The following is an 18131-nucleotide window of genomic DNA, read 5'->3' as shown; positions in this document are numbered from 1 at the left end:
TAACCCACTACTTCTCAGGCCAACTCCAAGGAGGCTTGCAAATCACATGGTAGAAAGGGATCACATGGTAGAATGGGAAACTTCAGACCTGCCTTAGGACACAGTGAGGGCTTCTGGCCTATGCAATACTCCCGCTATGGTAAAGTCATTGAGCAATGGGATTTCCACCCCCCCACCCCGAGGACAAATTCTGGGATCTAAAAAAAAAAAAATCATCCAGATTATTAGAAGTCTTTACCATTAACGAAAATAACTCATACAGGCATTGACAGTCCTCCAGACTTCCGATGACACTCCTCTGACAGGAGTTGCCTCACCAGGAGTAGAGCTGGCCCTGAATCTGCCCTTACTGTTAACCTTTGGTTGCTGAGTCCATGAAGGAGGGAGACAGCTGAATTGCCCAGTGTGGGTGTCAGCAGTGGGTCAAGGCCTATCGCACAGGTGGGTCTGCTGGGGCACTTTCTACTCTTTGCTGTGTTAGGGATGAAAAGATGTGGCTGAGAAGGGATGATGGACTTAAAGGACTGGAGGGATGAGGTAATAAGGGAGTCGAAATGCTGAAGTCGCAAATCTGGAAGATAGGGGAAAAGACCGGGCTAGATTTAGGCTATGCCAAGTTTAAGATCATAGTCAGAGCTGGCAAGCAAGGAGGAGCTAAGGAAGCGAGGCTGAAGGTGAGGTCAGGATAAAGACCCAGGTTTGGGGGCCCTTGTCCAGAAGGAAAGAGTTTCCAGAGACAGCTTTAGAGTGCCCGCGGTTAAGGCGAATCGTCCAGAGCCTAGGCAGTTCATCACCAGCCTCGAGGTAGGTACGCTGGGCTTCTTTGCTTCCTCGGTGTCCCTGTTCCAGAGAGGGGCGAAAGCAGGGGTGGGGCAGGTGGCTGGAACGGTCTCTTCTGACCTTGAGGAGAGCGTCTCTTTGCGGGAGGAACTGGTCTCGGCTTACACAACCTCCAGCGTTGGGAAGACCCCAAAAAATCCGACGCAGGAGGGCTGAGCCCTTCTCCTCCCTTCTAGCGCCCGGGGCCCCAGGCTGCTCAAACGAAAAGGGCGCTGTGCTCCCGGGTATCTGAGCAAGGATTCTGGGCGCCCAGCGCAGCCTTCCCGCCCCTAAGGTGCCCAGACTGCAGCTGCCGCCGCCATCATACCGCGCAGCACGCAACAAAATCCACAGCCGGCCTTCCTGGGACCCGAGGCCGGAAAACGGGCCACCCACTTCCGCCGCCAGGCGGAAGTAGAGGGACTTCCGGTGAACTTTACAGGTCCTTGTGGCTCACAATGGCGGCCTCCTTGTACGGGAAGAAGATCGTGTTTGTCACGGGGAACGCCAAGAAGCTGGAGGAGGTGACGGGAGTGGTGGGAAGCCGACCAGGAGGCGGTTGGGGGGTAGCGTGTGGCAAGGTTGGCTGGGGAGAAGGCGGAGAAGTGGCTTCCAGGCGGAGGGAAGCACGCGGGTGGAAGAGCAGAGGGGGAACAGAGTCCGACCCGGAGGGATGGGTTGGATCGGGAAGGGGATGGGCCGCGTGGAATGGACTAGCACGTGTGCGGAGTGGGGGTGACCCGGGGTTGGACTCGATAGAATGAGGGCCTTGACAAATCCGGGCACAGGGGTTGTGAGCTTAGGGGCATCGGGAGCTGAAGGAGTGGTGGGGTCCTTAACACTTGTCCCAAAGGTCACCTCTTAAGCTAGGTCCCAAACCGGGACCCTGACACCCCTCTGGAGCGGATCCAGACCCCGCTGCTGGCCTGGGGTTGGCAGGGGCCGGACAGGGTGTGGGGAGAGGCATCCAAACTGAGTTCCACACCCCACCACGGTCCAGAAATGTGGTCCTCAGCCTCTCCCAGCCTCTTTCCGCCATCTGTGAAATGGCCATTATGCAGGAGGTCTGCTTCACAGCGCAATGGAGAGGAGTGAAGGAGGCAGTGGATCCAAAGTTCCTGCCTACAGGGACTTTGTGGTCAGCTCTGAGAATTCTGGGGGTTGATGGAACCGCTTTGGCTGCAAATAGTAGAGAGACACAGGGAGCTCATGTAAACAGCCAGGTGACAATCGTGGGAATACAGTGGTATGCTGTCCCACAGGGCTTGAGGAGTCTTTCTCAGGAGTCCCTATCGAGGGGTTTATTTGTCCTTCTAGTTCTTTCTGGATGCTCATCCCTTTTCCTTTTGAGGTCTTTCTGCATTTTTCCCTTCTGATGGAGGGGGCAGTAAGGCTTCTGCCAGACATCAGCTCTGATTGGCCTTGCTTGGATCAAAGGTTTGCCCTTACTTAGTCAGCCATGGTCAAGGAGGTGGGTCATGTGTGCGGAGTCAGGATGACACCCACTAGATGTCTGAGGCAGACCAATGGGGTGCAGTCATTAGGGTCATTTGTCTACAGCATAGGGACCAATGACACTTGCGTGCTGTTACAGGGTGGCCTCAGAAGTCAGAGCCCTGTGCTGATAAAAGGTTTGGGATCTTGAGGCCAGACCAGACAAGCAGACAGGCAGTGCCACACTGAACAGAGCCCCATGCAAGATGGTGGGTGCCGGCTCCCAAGGCCATCTCTACTTTTGGTTGAGAATGTGGCCCTCCCACATTTAAAGAAGAGGGAGGGAATTCCCTGGAAGTCCAGTGGTTAGGATTCGAGCTTTCACTGCCGGGGCCCGGGTTCGATCCCTGGTCGGGAAACTAAGATCCTGTAAGCCATGTGGCACGGCCCCCCCCAAAAAAGGAGAAAAAAAAAAGAAGATGCTGGAGTGGCCAGAGGAGGCTCACTGGAGAAAATGGACTTGAAGTTGGCCTAAAATAGGGAGTTTTAACTCTTCATCTCATGGTACCCCATTGGCAGAGTGATGAAGCCTCTAGACCCTTTCTCAGGAAAATATTTTTAAATGTACAAAATAAAATACATAGGATTACAAAGGAAATCAATTCTATTGATTTAAAATTCTCAAAATATTATAAATATTTGTGATCCAGTTACATATGCTTTATTAATGCATACCGAGCTGATCTCCCTGTGCTATGCCCCTGCTTCCCACTAGCTATTTTACATTTGGTAGTGTGTATATGTCGATGCTTCTGTCACTTCGCCCCAGCTTCCCCCTCCCCCGCTGCCGTGTCCTCAAGTTCATTCTGTATGTCTGCGTCTTTATTCCTGCCCTGCCACTAGGTTCATCGGTACCATTTTTTTTTTAGATTCCATATATATGCGTTAGCATATGGTATTTGTTTTTCTCTTTCTTTACTTTTTTTCTTTACTTCACTCTGTATGACAGACTCTAGGTCCATCCACCTCACTACAAAAAACTCTATTTCGTTTCTTTTTATGGCTGAGTAATATTCCATTGTATATATGTGCCACATCTTCTTTATCCATTCGTCTGTCAGTGGACATTTAGTTTGCTTCCATGTCCTGCCTATTGTAAATAGTGCTGCAATGAATATTGTGGTGCATGTCTCTTTTTGAATTATGGTTTTCTCAGGGTATATGCCGAGTAGTGGGGTTTGCTGGGTCATGTGGTAGTTCTATTTTTAGTTTTTACGGCACCTCCATACTGCTCTCCATAGTGGTTGTATCAATTTACATTCCCACCAACAGTGCAGGAGGGTTCCCTTTTTACCACACCCTCTCCAGCATTTATTGTTTCTAGATTTTTTGATAATGGCCATTCTGACCAGTGTGAGGTGATACCTCATTGTGGTTTTGATTTGCATGTCTCTAATAGTGATGTTGAGCATCTTTTCATGTGCCTCTTGGCCATCTGTATGTCTTCTTTGGTGAAATGTCTATTTAGGTCTTCTGCCCATTTTTTAATTGGGTTGTTTCTTTTTTTTAATGTATTTTATTTTATTTTAATTTATTTTTGTTTTTGGCTGCGTTGGGTCTTCGTTGCTGTGCGCGGGCTTTTCTCTGATTGTGGTGAGCAGGGGCTACTCTTTGTTGCGGCGCGCAGGCTTCTCATTGCGGTGGCTTGTCTTGTTGTGGAGCTTGGGCTCTAGGCGCGCGGGCTTCAGTAGCTGTGGCACAGGGGGTCAGTAGTTGTGGCTTGCAGGCTCTAGAGCGCAGGCTCAGTAGCTCGGTAGTTGTGGCGCACAGGCTTAGTTGCTCCGCGGCATGTGGGATCTTCCCAGACCAGGGCTCAAACCTGTGTCCTCTGCATTGGCAGGCGGATTCTTAACCACTGCGCCACCAGGGAAGCCCGGGTTGTTTCTTTTTTTGATATTGAGCTCCATGAGCTGTTTGTATATTTTGGAGATTAATCCTTTGCTCGTTGTTTCATTTGCAAATATTTTATCCCATTGTCTTTTCGTCTTGTTTATGGTTTGTCTTTTCGTCTTGTTTATGGTTTGCTTTCCTGTGCAAAGCTTTTAAGTTTAACTAGGTCCCATTTGTTTATTTTTGTTTTTATTTTCATTACTCTAGAAGGTGGGTCAAAAAACATCTTGCTGTCGTTTATGTCAGAGTGTTTTTCCTATGGTTTCCTCTAAGAGTTTTATAGTGTCTGGTTTTACATTTAGGTCTTTAATACATTTGGAGTTTATTTTTATTTTTTTATTTTTTGGAGTTTATTTTTGTGTGTGGTGTTAGGTGGTGGTCTAATTTCATTCTTTTACATGTAGCTGTCCAGTTTTCCCAGCACCACTTACTGAAGAGGCTGTCTTTTCTACATTGTATGTTCTTGCCTCCTTTATCGTAAATTAGGTGACCATATGTGCATGGGTTTATCTCTGGGCTTTCTATCCTGTACCTTGATCTATATTTCTGTTTTTGTGCCAGTACCATAATGTCTTGATTACTGTAGCTTTATAGTATAGTTTGAAATCAGGGAGCCTGATTCCTCCAGCTCCTTTTTTCTTTCTCAGTATTGCTTTGGCTATTCAGGATCTTTTGTGTTTCCATACAAATTGTAAAATTTTTTGTTCTAATTCTGTGAAGAATGCCATTGGTAGTTTGATAGGGATTGCATTGAATCTGTAGATTGCTTTGGGTAGTATAGTCATTTTCATAATATTGATTCTTCCAATCCAAGAATATGGTATATTTCTCCAACTGTTTATGACATCTTTGATTTCTTTCATCAGTGTTTTATAGTTTTCCAAGTATAAGTCTTTCACCTCCTTAGATAGATTTATTCCTAGATATTTTATTCTTTTTGTTGCAATGGTAAATGGGATTGTTTCCTTAATTTCTCTTTCTGATTTTTCGTTGTTAGTGTATAGGAATGCCAGAGATTTCTGTGCATTAACTTTGTATCCTGCAACCTTACCAAATTCGTTGATTAGTTCTAGTAGTTTTCTGGTGGCATCTTTAGGATTTTCTATGTATAGTATCATGTCATCTGCAAACAGTGACAGTTTTACTTATCCAATTTGTATACCTTTTATTTCTTTTTCTTCTCTGATTGCCATGGCTAGGACTTCGAAAACTACGTTGAGTAAGAGTGGTGAGAGAGGACATCCTTGTCTTTTTCCTGATCTTAGAGGAAATGCTTTCAGTTTTTCACCATTGAGTATGTTTGCTGTGGGTTTGTCATATATGACCTTTATTATGTTGAGGTAGGTTCCCTCTATGCCCATTTTCTGGAGAGTTTTTATCGGAAAAGAGTGTTGAATTTTTTCAAAACCTTTTTCTGCATCTATTGAGATGATCACATGGTTTTTATTCCTTAATTTGTTAACATGGTGTATCACATTGATTGATTTGCGTATATTGAAGAATCCTTGCATCTGATGTATGATCCTTTTAATGTGTTGTTGGATTCTGTTTGCTAGTATTTTGTTCAGGAGTTTTGCATCTATGTTCATCAGTGATATTGGACTATAATTTTCTTTTTTTGTGATACCTTATTCTGGTTTTGGTATCAGGGTGATGGTGGCTTCATAGAACGAATTTGGGAGCGTTCCTCTCTCTGCAGTTTTTTGGACGAGTTTGAGAAGGATCGGTGTTAGCTCTTCTCTAAATGTTTGATAGAATTCACCTGTGAAGCCATCTGGTCCTGGACTTTTGTTTGTTGGAAGATTTTTTTTATATATAAATTTTTTTTTTTTTTTTTTTTTTTTGCGTTACGTGGGCCTCTCACTGTTGTGGCCTCTCCCGTTGCGGAGCACAGGCTCCAGACGCGCAGGCTCAGCAGCCATGGCTCACGGGCCCAGCCACTTCGCAGCATGTGGGATCTTCCCGGACCGGGGCACGAACCCGTGTCCCCTGCATCGGCAGGCGGACTCTCAACCACTGCGCCACCAGGGAAGCCCTATATATAACTTTATTTATTTTTACTTATTTACGTTTGGCTGCGCTGGGTCTTCGTGGCTGCGCGTGGGCTTTCTCTAGTTGCGGCAAGCCGGGGCTACTCTTCGTTATGGTGCACAGGCTTCTCACTGTGGTGGTTTCCCTTGTTGTGGAGCATGGGCTCTTGGCAGGCGGACTTCAGTAGTTGTGGCACATGGGCTCAGTAGCTGTGGCTCGTGGGCTCTAGAGCATAGGCTCAGTAGGTGCGGCACATGGGGTTAGTTGCTCCATGGCATATGGGGTCTTCTCGGACCAGGGATCAAACCTGTGTCCCCTGCATTGGCAGGCAGAGTTTTAACCACTACGCCACCAGGGTAGTCCTGTTGGAAGATTCTTAATTACAGTTTCAATTTCATTACTTGTGATAGGTCTGTTTATATTTTCTAATTCTTCCTGGCTCAGTCTTGGAAAATTGTACGTTTCCAAGAATTTGTCCATTTCCTCATGGTTGTCCATTTTATTGGCATATAGTTGTCTGTAGTAGTCTCTTATAATCCTTTGTATTTCTGCAGTGTCAGTTGTGATTTCTCCTTTTTCATTTCTAATTTTATTGATTTGCACCCTTTTTTTCTTGATGAGTCTGGGTAAGGGTTTATCAATTTTGTTTATCTTCTCAAAGAACCAACTTTTAGTTTTATTGATTTTTGCTGTTGTTTTCATTTGTTTCATTTATTTCTGCTCTGATCTTTATGATTTCTTTCCTTCTACTGACTTTGGGTTTTCGTTGTTCTTCTTTCTCTAGTTGCTTTAGGTGTAGGGTTAGATTGTTTATTTGAGATTTTTCTTGTTTCTTGAGGTGCGATTGAATTGCTATAAACTTCCCTCTTAGAACTGCTTTTGCTGCATCCCATAGGTTTTGAATCATTGTGTTTTTGTTGTCATTTGTATCTATGTATTCTTTTATTTCTTTGATTTCTCTAGTGATCTCTTGGTTACTTAGTAGTGCACTGTTTAGCCTCCATGTATTTGTGTTTTTTACAGTTTTTTTCCTGTAATTGATTTACACATAGCAGTGTGGTCAGAAAAGATGCTTGATACGATTTCAGTTTTCTTAAATTTTCCAAGGCTTGATTTGTGAGCCAAGATGTGATCTGTCTTGGAGAATGTTCCGTGTGCACTTAAGAAGGAAGTGTACTGTGCCACTTTCGGGTGGAATGTTCTATAAATATCAGTTAAATCTGTCTGGTCTATTGTGTCATCTAAAGCTTGTGTTTGCTTATTTATTTTCTGTTTGGATGATCTGTCCATTGGGGTAAGTGAGGTGTTAAAGTCCCCTACTATTATAGTGTTACTGTTGATTTCTGCTTTCATGGTTGTTAGCATTTGCCTTATGTATTGAGGTGCTCCTATGTTGGGTGCATAAGCGATTATAATTGTTATATCTTCTTCTTGGATTGATCCCTTGATCATTATGTACTGTCCTTCCTTATCTCTTGTAACAGTCTTTATTTTAAAGTCTATTTTTTAAAATAAATTTATTTATTTTATTTTTGGCTGTGTTGGGTCTTTGTTGCTGTGCATGGGCTTTCTCTAGTTGTGGCAAGCAGGGGTTACTCTTCATTGCGGTGTGCAGTCTTCTCATTGAGGTGGCTTCTCTTGTTGCATAACACAGGCTCTAGGCATGCGGGCTTCAGTAGTTGTGGCACACGGGCTCAGTAGTTGTGGCTCACAGGCTCTAGAGAGCAGGCTCAGTAGTTGTGGTGCATGGGCTTAGTCGCTGCACAGCATGTGGGATCTTCCTGGAGGGATTGAACCTGTGTCCCCTGCATTGGCAGGCAGATTCTTAACCGCTGCATCACCAGGGAAGCCCTAAAGTCTATTTTATCTGATATGAGTATTGCTACTCCAACATTCTTTTGATTTCCATTTGCATGGAATATATTTTTCCATCCCTTCACTTTTAGTCTGTATGTGTTCCTAGGTCTGAAGTGGGTCTCTTGTAGACAGCATATATACGGGTCTTGTTTTTGTATCCATTCAGCCAGTCTGTGTCTTTTGGTTGGAGCATTTAATCCATTTACATTCAAGGTTGTTATCGATTGTATGTACCTATTACCATTTTCTTAATTGTTTTGGGTTCGTTTTTGTGGGTCTGTTTCTTCTCTTGTGTTTCCTGCCTAGAGAAGTTTTTTTAGCATTTGTTGTAAAGGTGGTTTGGTGGTGCTGAATTCTCTTACCTTTTGCTTGTCTGAAAAGCTTTTGATTTCTCTCTTGACTCTGAATGAGATCCTTGCTGGGTAGAGTAATCTTGGTTGTAGTTTTTTCTCTTTCATCATTTTAAGTATATCCTGCCACTCCCTTCTGGCCTGCAGAGTTTCTGCTGAAAAATCAGTTGATAATGTTATGGGGATTCCTTTGTATGTTATCTTTTGCTTTTCCCTTGCTGCTTTTAATATTTTTTCTTTGAACTCAATTTTTGTTAGTTTGATTAATATGTGTCTTGGTGTGTTTCTCTTAAGATTTATCCTGTATGGGACTCTGCGCTTCCTGGACTTGGGTGGCTATTTCCTTTCCCATGTTAGGGAAGTTTTCTGCTATGATCTCTTCAAATATTTTCTCAGACCCTTTCTTTTTCTCTTCTTATTTGGGACCCCTATAATTCGAATGTTGGTGTGTTTAGTATTGTCCCAGAGGTCTCTGAGATTGTCTTCGATTCTTTTCATTCTTTTTTCTTTATTCTGCTCCTTGGCAGTTATTTCCAGCAGTCTGTCTTCCAGCTCACTTATATTTGTTCTTCTGCCTCAGTTATCCTATTATTGATTCCTTCTAGTGTATTTTTCATTTCAGTTACTGTGTTTTCATCTCTGTTTGTCCTTCAATTCTTCTAGAACTTTGTTAAACATTTCTTGTATTTTCTTAGTCTGTGCCTCCATTCTACTTCTGAGATTCTGGATCATCTTTACTACCATTACTCTGAATTCTTTTTAGGTAGCTTGCCTATTTCCTCTTCATTTATTTGGTCTTATAGGTTTTTACCATGCTTCTTCATCTGTGACATACTTTATTACCCTCTCATTTTTTCTGATGGGTGGGATTGTGTTCCTGTAAACAGGAACTGGTTGTTTGGCCTGAGGCTTCCAACACTGGAGTTTGTAGGCTGTTGGGTAGAGCTGGGTCTTGGTGCTGAGATGAGGAACTCCGGGAGACCTCACTCCAATGAATATTTCCTGGGGTCTGAGGTTCTCTTATTAGTCCAGTGGTTCAGACTCAGAGCTCCCATTGCAGGAGCCGTTCACTTGGGGGTTCTTCCCGTCTCCTTGGGCGTCAAGGTCCCCCACCACCATCTGGCAGGCGCCCTAGTTGTAGGGAGACACAAACTCTGTGTCTTCCCACGCTGCCATCTTGACTCTGCCCCTTGTAAATGATATTTTGAGATATCTGCTACAACTGTAATGGGATATGACAACATCTGCGATTTTAATAGGTTTAAATATCACAGGAGATGCTAATGCTATTTGTGTTTGTTTTCTATATTCACTATTGAAAGGGATGCTAAATTTCAGGTAGGGGTTAGTGAAAATAAAGTGTTTTGTTTTGTTTTGTTTTTCCTAATCCAAGTTCACAGATCTCCTGAATTCTGGGTAACCCCTGATAGAAAATTCTTGGCCCAAAGGATAGGTTTTGGGAGCACTGAGAAGGGAAGAGGGTGTTCTAGGTAGGTGGTTAGCATAAACAGAGACCTGAAGTAGGAGGGAGGGATTGGAGAGTGAGGAGATGGGGGAGCTGACCTGCTGGGGTGGGACCCTGAAGGCTGGGGTGAGGCTCATGGGCCTGACTTGGTGAGCTTTAGGGGACTGACAGGAGAGTTACCTGACGAGAAAGATGGGTGACAGCTTGTGTAGTAATGGGGAATAGTTAAACAAATGGTGATAAATGTTCTTTCGTTTTGGAACAGGTCATTCAGATTCTAGGAGATAAGTTTCCATGCACTTTGGTGGCACAGAAGATTGACCGTATGTCTCTGATTAGTTCTATTTTTAAAAGATGATTCAATTTCTCTCTCTCTCTGTGACCTGACTGTGTGTCTGTTTCTCTGATAAGTGCCAGAGTACCAAGGAGAGCCTGATGAGATTTCCATTCGGAAGTGTCAGGAGGCAGCTCGCCAGGTGCTTGCTCCACACGTGTCCTGTACTTGCGCCTCTTGTCCTGGTGGCTCCTGGGGTCTGTGCCTGCTGGGGATGGGTAGAGAATATGGTGGGCACACTTTATAATGACTTGAAGGACGTTTCCAGGCTTAGCTAGGCTGGAGTCAGTTAATATTGGCTCTGGAATACTGCCTTCCTTTCTCAACCTTGACTGCATAGTATCCCCCTAGATGACCACACACACACATAATTCACTCTTCCCAGTTCTCAGGTACATACATTCCACCCCTACATTCTCCCCACATACATCCACCCTGCACTCACACACCTCTGTGGAACTGAAAAAGAGTGCTTTGTAAACAAACAGTCAGGCTGCTTGAGTATGAATCCCAGCTCTCCTGTCACTGTACCTGGAGCAAACTTTACAACCTGCCAAGGCTTTGATGTCCCTACCTTTAAAATGAAGATAAGACATTAGTCAACAGCTGTTACCCAGAGCAGATGGACCTCTATCTGCTGCTGCTGTTGCACATCCCAGCTAGCTGTGAGTGTGGCCCTGGCTTGGATGGCAGGGGAATTCAGGGTGGAGGTGGGGCCTGCTGCTGGACGCGGGTCTCAGGGCTGCATGTTCTTGTGCTGCAGGTGCAGGGCCCTGTACTGGTGGAGGACACCTGTCTGTGCTTCAACGCCCTTGGGGGCCTCCCTGGCCCCTACATGTGAGTGCTCCCCCACCCTTTTGCAGGGCCCTGGCCACAAAACCACTTGAACTTTGAAATGATTTGTTACTTGATACTGCGGGTCATTCACTGTCTTGGCATCAACACCAGTATGTCAGATTGTCTTGAGGGAGGATTAGGGATGGGGAAGAGGCATACCTTTCTTTTGTAAAGTGTGAGAATGTGATTGTGTAAGTTGAGATGGGCAAGGGGAACTCACCCATTGGAGAGGTACATTTGTGGGCAGATCCGTTTCAGGAAAGAGGAAATAAGGAACTTGAGATCTGCAGATGGATTTCCTTAAAGCTATCCAGTACCCTGGACCCCCTCAGAAGGTCTTTGTGTATCTCTAGGGTACAAATACCCCAATTTGTTAGGTCTTGGGTATGTATACAGTTGACCCTTGAACAACTTGGGGGGGGTTAACCTGCGTTTAACTTACAGTTGGCCTTCCATATCAGTGAATTCAACTGTATATTACTGTAGTATTTACTACTGAAAAATATCCATGTATAAGTGAACATATGCAGTTCAAATTCATGTTGTTCAAGGGTTAACTGTATCTTTAACTTTTGGATTGCTAATTTGTTTGCCAAGGCAGTAGCACCCCTACACACTTATAGTGTACATTGCTCCATATTCTTACCAGCACTGTTTTATGACTTTTTAGTATTTTGTAATGGCGGGAGTGGGAAATGTTACCACATGCAATTTTAATTTGCATTTCCCTAATTACCAGTGAGATTGAGGGCTTCACTGGTTTATCAGTTCTTTTGTGGATTGCCTCTTTGTCTCCATTTCCTTTTTCCTATTGGATTATTTCTCTTCATTTTGAGTTGAGACATTCTTTGCTCTCCCAGGGCTCTAATCCCTGGGGGATGCAGCCCAGAAACAAGGTGGTAAGAACATCCATCTGATTGTGGTGTCTGACTCACCTTTATTTCTCTTGCAGAAAGTGGTTTCTGGAGAAGTTAAAGCCTGAAGGTATTATCCCCATGTCTCTTTCTTTAGACCTGTTTGAAATTAAGAATCTGTGGGTTCTACGAGAGGAGCTCCAACTAGTAATCAGGAATCTCGGGTTCCATCCCCTTCACGGAGTCTCCATTCACCTCAGTTTCCCCATCTATAATCTACAGCTCACACTCTCCCTATACACCCGGTGCCAGGGAGCACTGAGATTTGGGAGGAGTGGATGGGGTGGGGGTGGGTGGTGAGAGCTTTGTGTTTGAGGGACAAAGGGGCTCTAGTTGATTCTGGCTCAGAGGGACTGGCCCCACTTCTTGCTGTCCTTGCCTCAGTGGGGGGCGGGGAGAGGGACACCCTGCTGCTCCCCCTGGTCCCAGCAGCGCATACCCTGAAGCCCACAGTAGTAGAATAAGGAACCCCACATCCCCATCACCCAACTTCCTGGGTTATCAGCGCAGGGCCTATTTGGTGATATGTATAACTCCCCTTCGCCACCTGGGCCCATTGAGTGCGGAGAGGGGGCTGGGGCCGGGCAGCGTAGAGTGCGCTGAGCCCTCACTGCAAGTGCCCGCAGGTCTCCACCAGCTCCTGGCTGGGTTCCAAGACAAGTCGGCCTATGCACTCTGCACGTTCGCGCTCAGCACTGGGGACCCCAGCGAGCCTGTGCGCCTCTTCAGGGGCCGGACCTCGGTGCGTACCCATGCTCGTTCCCCAGAGTGCCGCCAGAGGGCGCTGTGACTCGCGATGATGCTGCAGGACTGTAGTGGGGAGGGCGCGCCCCTGGGTACCACAGCTAGAAGTGCTGTCAATCCCGAAACTTATTTGACCCCAGAGTCAGGTGTTTGGAAACGCACAGTGGCTTACAGCTGTTGGGGCCTGGTATACCCAGAGCTCTGCAGTGTATGCTGTCCTGAGAAGCAGATGTGGAAACTGAAGGTGACAACTCCTAGAGCTACATCTGTAGCCCAGACTTCTCCAAGCTTGAATCTCCTCATCCCACTGCTGAGGCAACAGCTTCCCTTGAACATCTCACAGCCTTTCCAACTTTTTATGTTCATATAGAATCTTCCTTCTCCCCCCAACTCATTCCTTTCAAAACTGCCCTTCAGTGCCCCCATGCTTACCTATCAGACCGTAGGTTCAGCTGCTTCTCACAGGGTCCAGACCACCCTCTGGGCTGGCCTGCTTCCCCCACCCCACCCCCGCCCCAGCCCATCCATCCCCTCCCCGTGGCAGGAGTGTACCTTCAGGCACATCATTTCTCTGCTTTGTCCTTTCTGCTCAGGATAGAATCCAGAGTCCCACCATAGCTCACATAGCCCTATGCCAGTGGCTCCACCAGGGACTGTCCACAGATGTTTTACTTTACACTCCTTGATTAGATTTTTAATTTTTGTGGTGAAAAAACAGGTAACAGAAATTACCATCTTCATTTTTAAGTGTACAATACAATAGTGTACACTGTTGTGCACCAGATCTCTAGAACTTTCTCATCTTGCAGAATTGAAACTATGCCCATTGAATAATGACTCCATCTTCCCCTCCTCTCTCCAGCACCTGGCAACCACGATTCTACTTTGTGTTGCTAAGAGTTCGGCTACCTCAGATACATCATATAAGTGGAATCCTGCAGTGTTTGTTTTTTTGTGACTGGCTTATCTCACTTAGCATAATGTCCTCAAGTTTCATCCATGTTGTAGCATGTGATAGGATCTCCTTTTTTAAGACTGAATAATATTCCATTGTATATATATACCACTTTTTCCTTTATCCGTTTACAGGCATACCTCGTTTTATTGAGCTTCACAGATATTATGTTTTTACAAATTGAAAGTTTGTGGCAATCCTGCATTGTCAGATGATGGTTAGCATTTTTAGCAATTAAGTATTTTTAAATTAAGGTATGTACACTATTTTTTAGACATAATGCTATTGCACACTTAATAGATTACAATATAGTGTAAACATAACTTTTATATGCAGTAGGAAACCAAAAAATTCATGTGACTTGCTTTATTGCGATAATTGCTTAATTGCAGTGGTCTGGAACTGAACCCACAATATCTCCAAGGTCTGCCTGTATTCATTGATGAACACTTGCGTGGCTTCCACTTTTTGGCTTGTTCATAATGCTGCTATGAACGTGGGTGTGCAAATATCTCTTCAAGATCCTGTTTTCATTCTTTTGGGTATATATCCAGAAATGGGATTGCTGGATCATATTGCCTGGTTACATTTTTAACAGTTAGTTTTAGTGGTCTGCTACTTTCACAGAAATGTTCTCTCAAAAATCAAAAGTATGAACAACCACAGGCCCAACTTCCTGCGCCATGACTGACTAGCAGCTATGCTGCTGATGGGGCCTGATCACTTTCATCCGACCATTCCCTATTGTCTCCCCAGCTTGGGCTGCTGTTTGTACTTTGTTGCTGCCAGCCCTGACTTTAACTGAGGTAGCCTTGTTTCTCCTTGTTCTGTTCTCCCCTGTGCTTTCGAAAAAACCCTAGCCACATTGTCCTTTCAGCAGTGCGTATGATAAGCCTTTTCCATCTCTGGACCTCAGCACAGCTGTGTCCTCCACCTAGAATGTTCTTGCCCTAGTCCTTTATGTGGCCAAAGTGTCCCCTCCTCACTGAGGCCTTCCCTGAGCTCCCCATCTTGTTATTCTTGAGCCCAGCTCCCAGTGTGTTGCCTCTAAGACACTTTGCATTTGGTAATCATTAATGTGTTTACTGATGTAATGCTTGTTTTGCTTAAGAGTTCCATTCTGTGAAGGCAAGGCTACGATTTTCTGTTTTCCTGGTGCCTGCTTCGCTGAGGTGTTCAAAAAACAGTTGTTGCATGGGTGAAGTTCAGAGTGGTTCAGTAACTGGCCTCAGTCACACAGCTCCCCATTAGCAGAAGCAGAATTTACCTTTGGTCTGAATGACTTGGAATTTATATGGCTAATCCCCATCCTCTACTACCTCCCTTGTATTTTATAAGTTGTTTTTTTTTTTTTTGCGGAGCACAGGCTCTGGACGCGCAGGCTCAGTGGCCATGGCTCACGGGCCCAGTCACTCCACGGCATGTGGGATCTTCCCGGACCAGGGCACGAACCCATGTCCCCTGCATCGGTAGGCGGACTCAACCACTGTGCCACCAGGGAAGCCTGACACTGGTTATCTTTGTCACATTTTCCTTTTGGAATTTGCCTATTACAGCCAGTATTTACTGAGCTCATTTTTGTGTTGAACATTGTACAAAGTAATTTCTATTTTGTTGTTTCATTTGTTAGAGCCTCCCTTGTATTTTGAGAAATGCAGTAATAGTAGCAGGCACAGGGCTTGGCTGCAAGGTTCAGGGCCCTCAAACTTCCTATTAGGAGAAAATGTTTTCTGTCAGTCTTTCAAAGTTGCTTCTCTTCTTCAGTGAGGTCACAGTTTGTCAAAGCTTCAGAGAGGGAGGCTGGTCCCAGGGGTATCTGTGGGCTAATCAAGCATGTGGTTCCTCCCTGTCTGTGGGGAGCGAGCCGTCCTGCTCTGCATTTTATCTGTGTTCAGCAAACATTTGCCGGCACCATGGACCCCTTGAAATAATATATTTTGAGTAAATAGGGTTTAACCAAATTCATAAACCAAACTCAATCTGGCTACTGCCCTCCTCACAGTGCATCTCCTCCACACCCAGTGGCACACCTGTCCCCCTTTCCTCTGGCAGGGCCAGATTGTGGTGCCCCGTGGCTGCCGGGATTTTGGCTGGGACCCCTGCTTTCAGCCTGATGGATATGAGCAGACGTAAGGAGCCCCAGTTTCTTTCAGGGGTGTGGGGTGGGGATGGCCGTGGACTGGGTTGGGTCAGTGCCCTGCCCAGGTGCAGGCACGCGGATACAGGCGGGGCAGGCTCTGAGGTGCCGTTCCGGCTGAAGGCAGCTCTGCTGGGGTGGATGCAAGGAATCTGGGTGGCCTGGTCCACAGCTGGGAGGCAGCTGGGCATAGCTGAAGTCCTGGGCTCTCGGGCTCAGCTCAGCGCAGAGCAGCTTTGTAGCTTCAGTGGCTTCCCCGCTCTGACCTGGGCTTGTCAGCTTTGTTGGATGATTATCTGACCCCCATTTAGTCTGGAAAAATGTTAGCACTTGGCCACCACGTTACACCCCCACAGTGCCAGGTGTTCTCAGTATTTCATGCTAGCCCCCGCTTATTTACACGGGACATGTTGGCCATTATTGGAATCGGGTTTGTCAAGCTGGAGGGGGGCCCTTAGGGAGTGTGGCCTGAGGCCTCACAACAGCCAGGCAGGGCTGAGGACAACATGAAGCAGCACTTTGGTGACACAAAGGCTCTATATCTGCACTGTGCAATCCGGTAGCCATTAGCCACGTGTGGCTGCGGAGCATCTGAAATGTGGTTAGAGCAACTGAGGAACAGAATTTATTTTTATTCAGTTGTAATTGGTTTAAATGGCCACAGTGGCTGGTAGCCACCATATTTGACAGCATAGATGTGAAAGTGACAACTGGAGTAGGGATTCTCACCTCACTGGAGTCCTGCCATGGATGGCAGGCCACTGGCTGGCTGTTCAAGGCTCATCTGCTGCCCCCTGCCCTCACCTGCCCGCCCCACAGTGCATTGGAGGAGATTGCTATGTTTGCTCTGTCAGGCCCCACTGCTTCCCGTCAACAGATGACAAAGCTGATAAAGCATGCAGCTCATCCCCCTGTCCCCAGCTTCCCTTTGATGACTTTTGGACACACTAGAACCAGTTTAAGATCCTTTCACACTCATTAATATGGGTTTCTACCTACAGGGGAATTTAAGACTGATTTTTTAAAAATTAACTCTGGTTGCCAGGAGCTGGTAGCCCCACTACCCTTTCCTAGGGACTTTTTGAGCTTTGGGCTCCAGGATGAGGTGAGGTGTACACACCCTCCCTGAATCTGGGCCCCCTCTTCTCTGAGCTGCTACTGTTGCCCCTTAGGTATGCAGAGATGCCCAAGGCTGAGAAGAACACCATCTCCCATCGCTTCCAGGCCCTGCTTGAGTTGCAAGAATACTTTGGCAACCTGACTCCACTTGGAGCTGGTGATGACCACTCTGGCTGAGGATCCGGGGAGGGCTAGCCTGAAACCGCCTCTATCAGGCAGGCACCCATCCAAGTACCACCTTCAGGGTTACCACTTCCTGGGGGTGTTACCAGCCGTCAGGAGCAGCTGGCTCTGCTTGGAGAAACTTTGGCCAGAGGACACCATCCTCTTGTCCTCAGGGATTCAGTGGTCTCCTACAGCCTCCAGGCCTGGAATCCGGAAAGGACCTTGGGTGTTAAAACTGGCCTTGGCAGGGTTGAGGGTTTGGGGAAGAACCACACAAACAGCCTTAGATGTTTTTTAAATGCAGCAAATAAAAATTCCGGAGGGTACTTGCTTCCAAAATAAACTGGGTATATTTGCTCTGAAACCTGCCCCAGACAGGTGTCTGTCTCCTGAGTCCCCTTTGGCACGAGCAGGAAACCTCTCAGGTCGGGGGGGCAAAACGGGTGTAGGGGGGTGGCTGGAGGAGGGCAGTGCTGTGTCGAGGCTGTTTGTGTGCCCTTGCTAGCTGGAGTATTATATCTTTCTTTTTGTCCTTGAAGTCTCTGATCATGGGCTGAACTTTTACATGCCACATCCCTGCTGCCCGCCCACCCAGCTACTGAGCAATGCCACCACCCAGCTGGCCTCTATTGTGTTTGCTGGGTTGGGGGGCGGGCAGTGTGGGATGCTGAGTGCTTTTGCTTTATTCTGGTGTACATTAGAGCAGCTAAAATGTTGGTTTATGGTTATAACGCCAGGTTCATTTTTATGGCAGGGAGGAGGGATGGAGTTCTTGACCCCAGTTGGGTTGACATGCCACGGTTCAGCCTGGGGGGCCAGCTGAGTTGAGCCCTTCAGGAGGCCCGGCTCAGCTACCCCAGACCCGTACTGAGTCCTGGTAAAGCCCTTCCCAGGGAGGGACTTCAGAGGCCCGGGGTGGCTCCCTTGCCTTCCTGCAGGTGTTACTCTGGTAAAGAGGAGGTGCCCAACCCCAAGGACAATCAGAAAAGCCCGTTGTGTGCAGCAGGTTGGGGGGTGGGG

General features: G+C 46.4%; 1 protein-coding gene across 3 annotated transcripts; it reads left to right on the top strand.

The window, feature by feature from the left end:
* Nucleotides 1–1259: 1259 nt before the first annotated feature.
* Nucleotides 1260–17475, top strand: ITPA (inosine triphosphatase). Of its 3 annotated transcripts, XM_082671217.1 has the most exons (8): nucleotides 1260–1343; nucleotides 10172–10229; nucleotides 10318–10382; nucleotides 11004–11077; nucleotides 12030–12061; nucleotides 12618–12733; nucleotides 15743–15819; nucleotides 17000–17475. In XM_082671217.1, exons 1-8 carry the CDS (start codon nucleotides 1278–1280, stop codon nucleotides 17121–17123), a joined length of 612 nt encoding a protein of 203 aa, XP_082527343.1. In that variant the 5' UTR covers nucleotides 1260–1277; the 3' UTR covers nucleotides 17124–17475. The 3 variants fall into 3 exon arrangements, with proteins under 3 accessions (XP_082527343.1, XP_082527345.1, XP_082527344.1); XM_082671219.1 differs by lacking the exon at nucleotides 15743–15819; XM_082671218.1 differs by lacking the exons at nucleotides 15743–15819; nucleotides 17000–17475 and adding an exon at nucleotides 13598–14646.
* The last annotated feature ends 656 nt before the right edge of the window (nucleotides 17476–18131 follow it).

This window comes from Grampus griseus, assembly GCF_964374135.1.
Source record: "Grampus griseus genome assembly, chromosome: 14".
NCBI classification, from domain to species: domain Eukaryota; kingdom Metazoa; phylum Chordata; class Mammalia; order Artiodactyla; family Delphinidae; genus Grampus; species Grampus griseus.
Note: the sequence above shows the minus strand (reverse complement) of the source record. Positions and strands in the feature narration are given on the sequence as shown.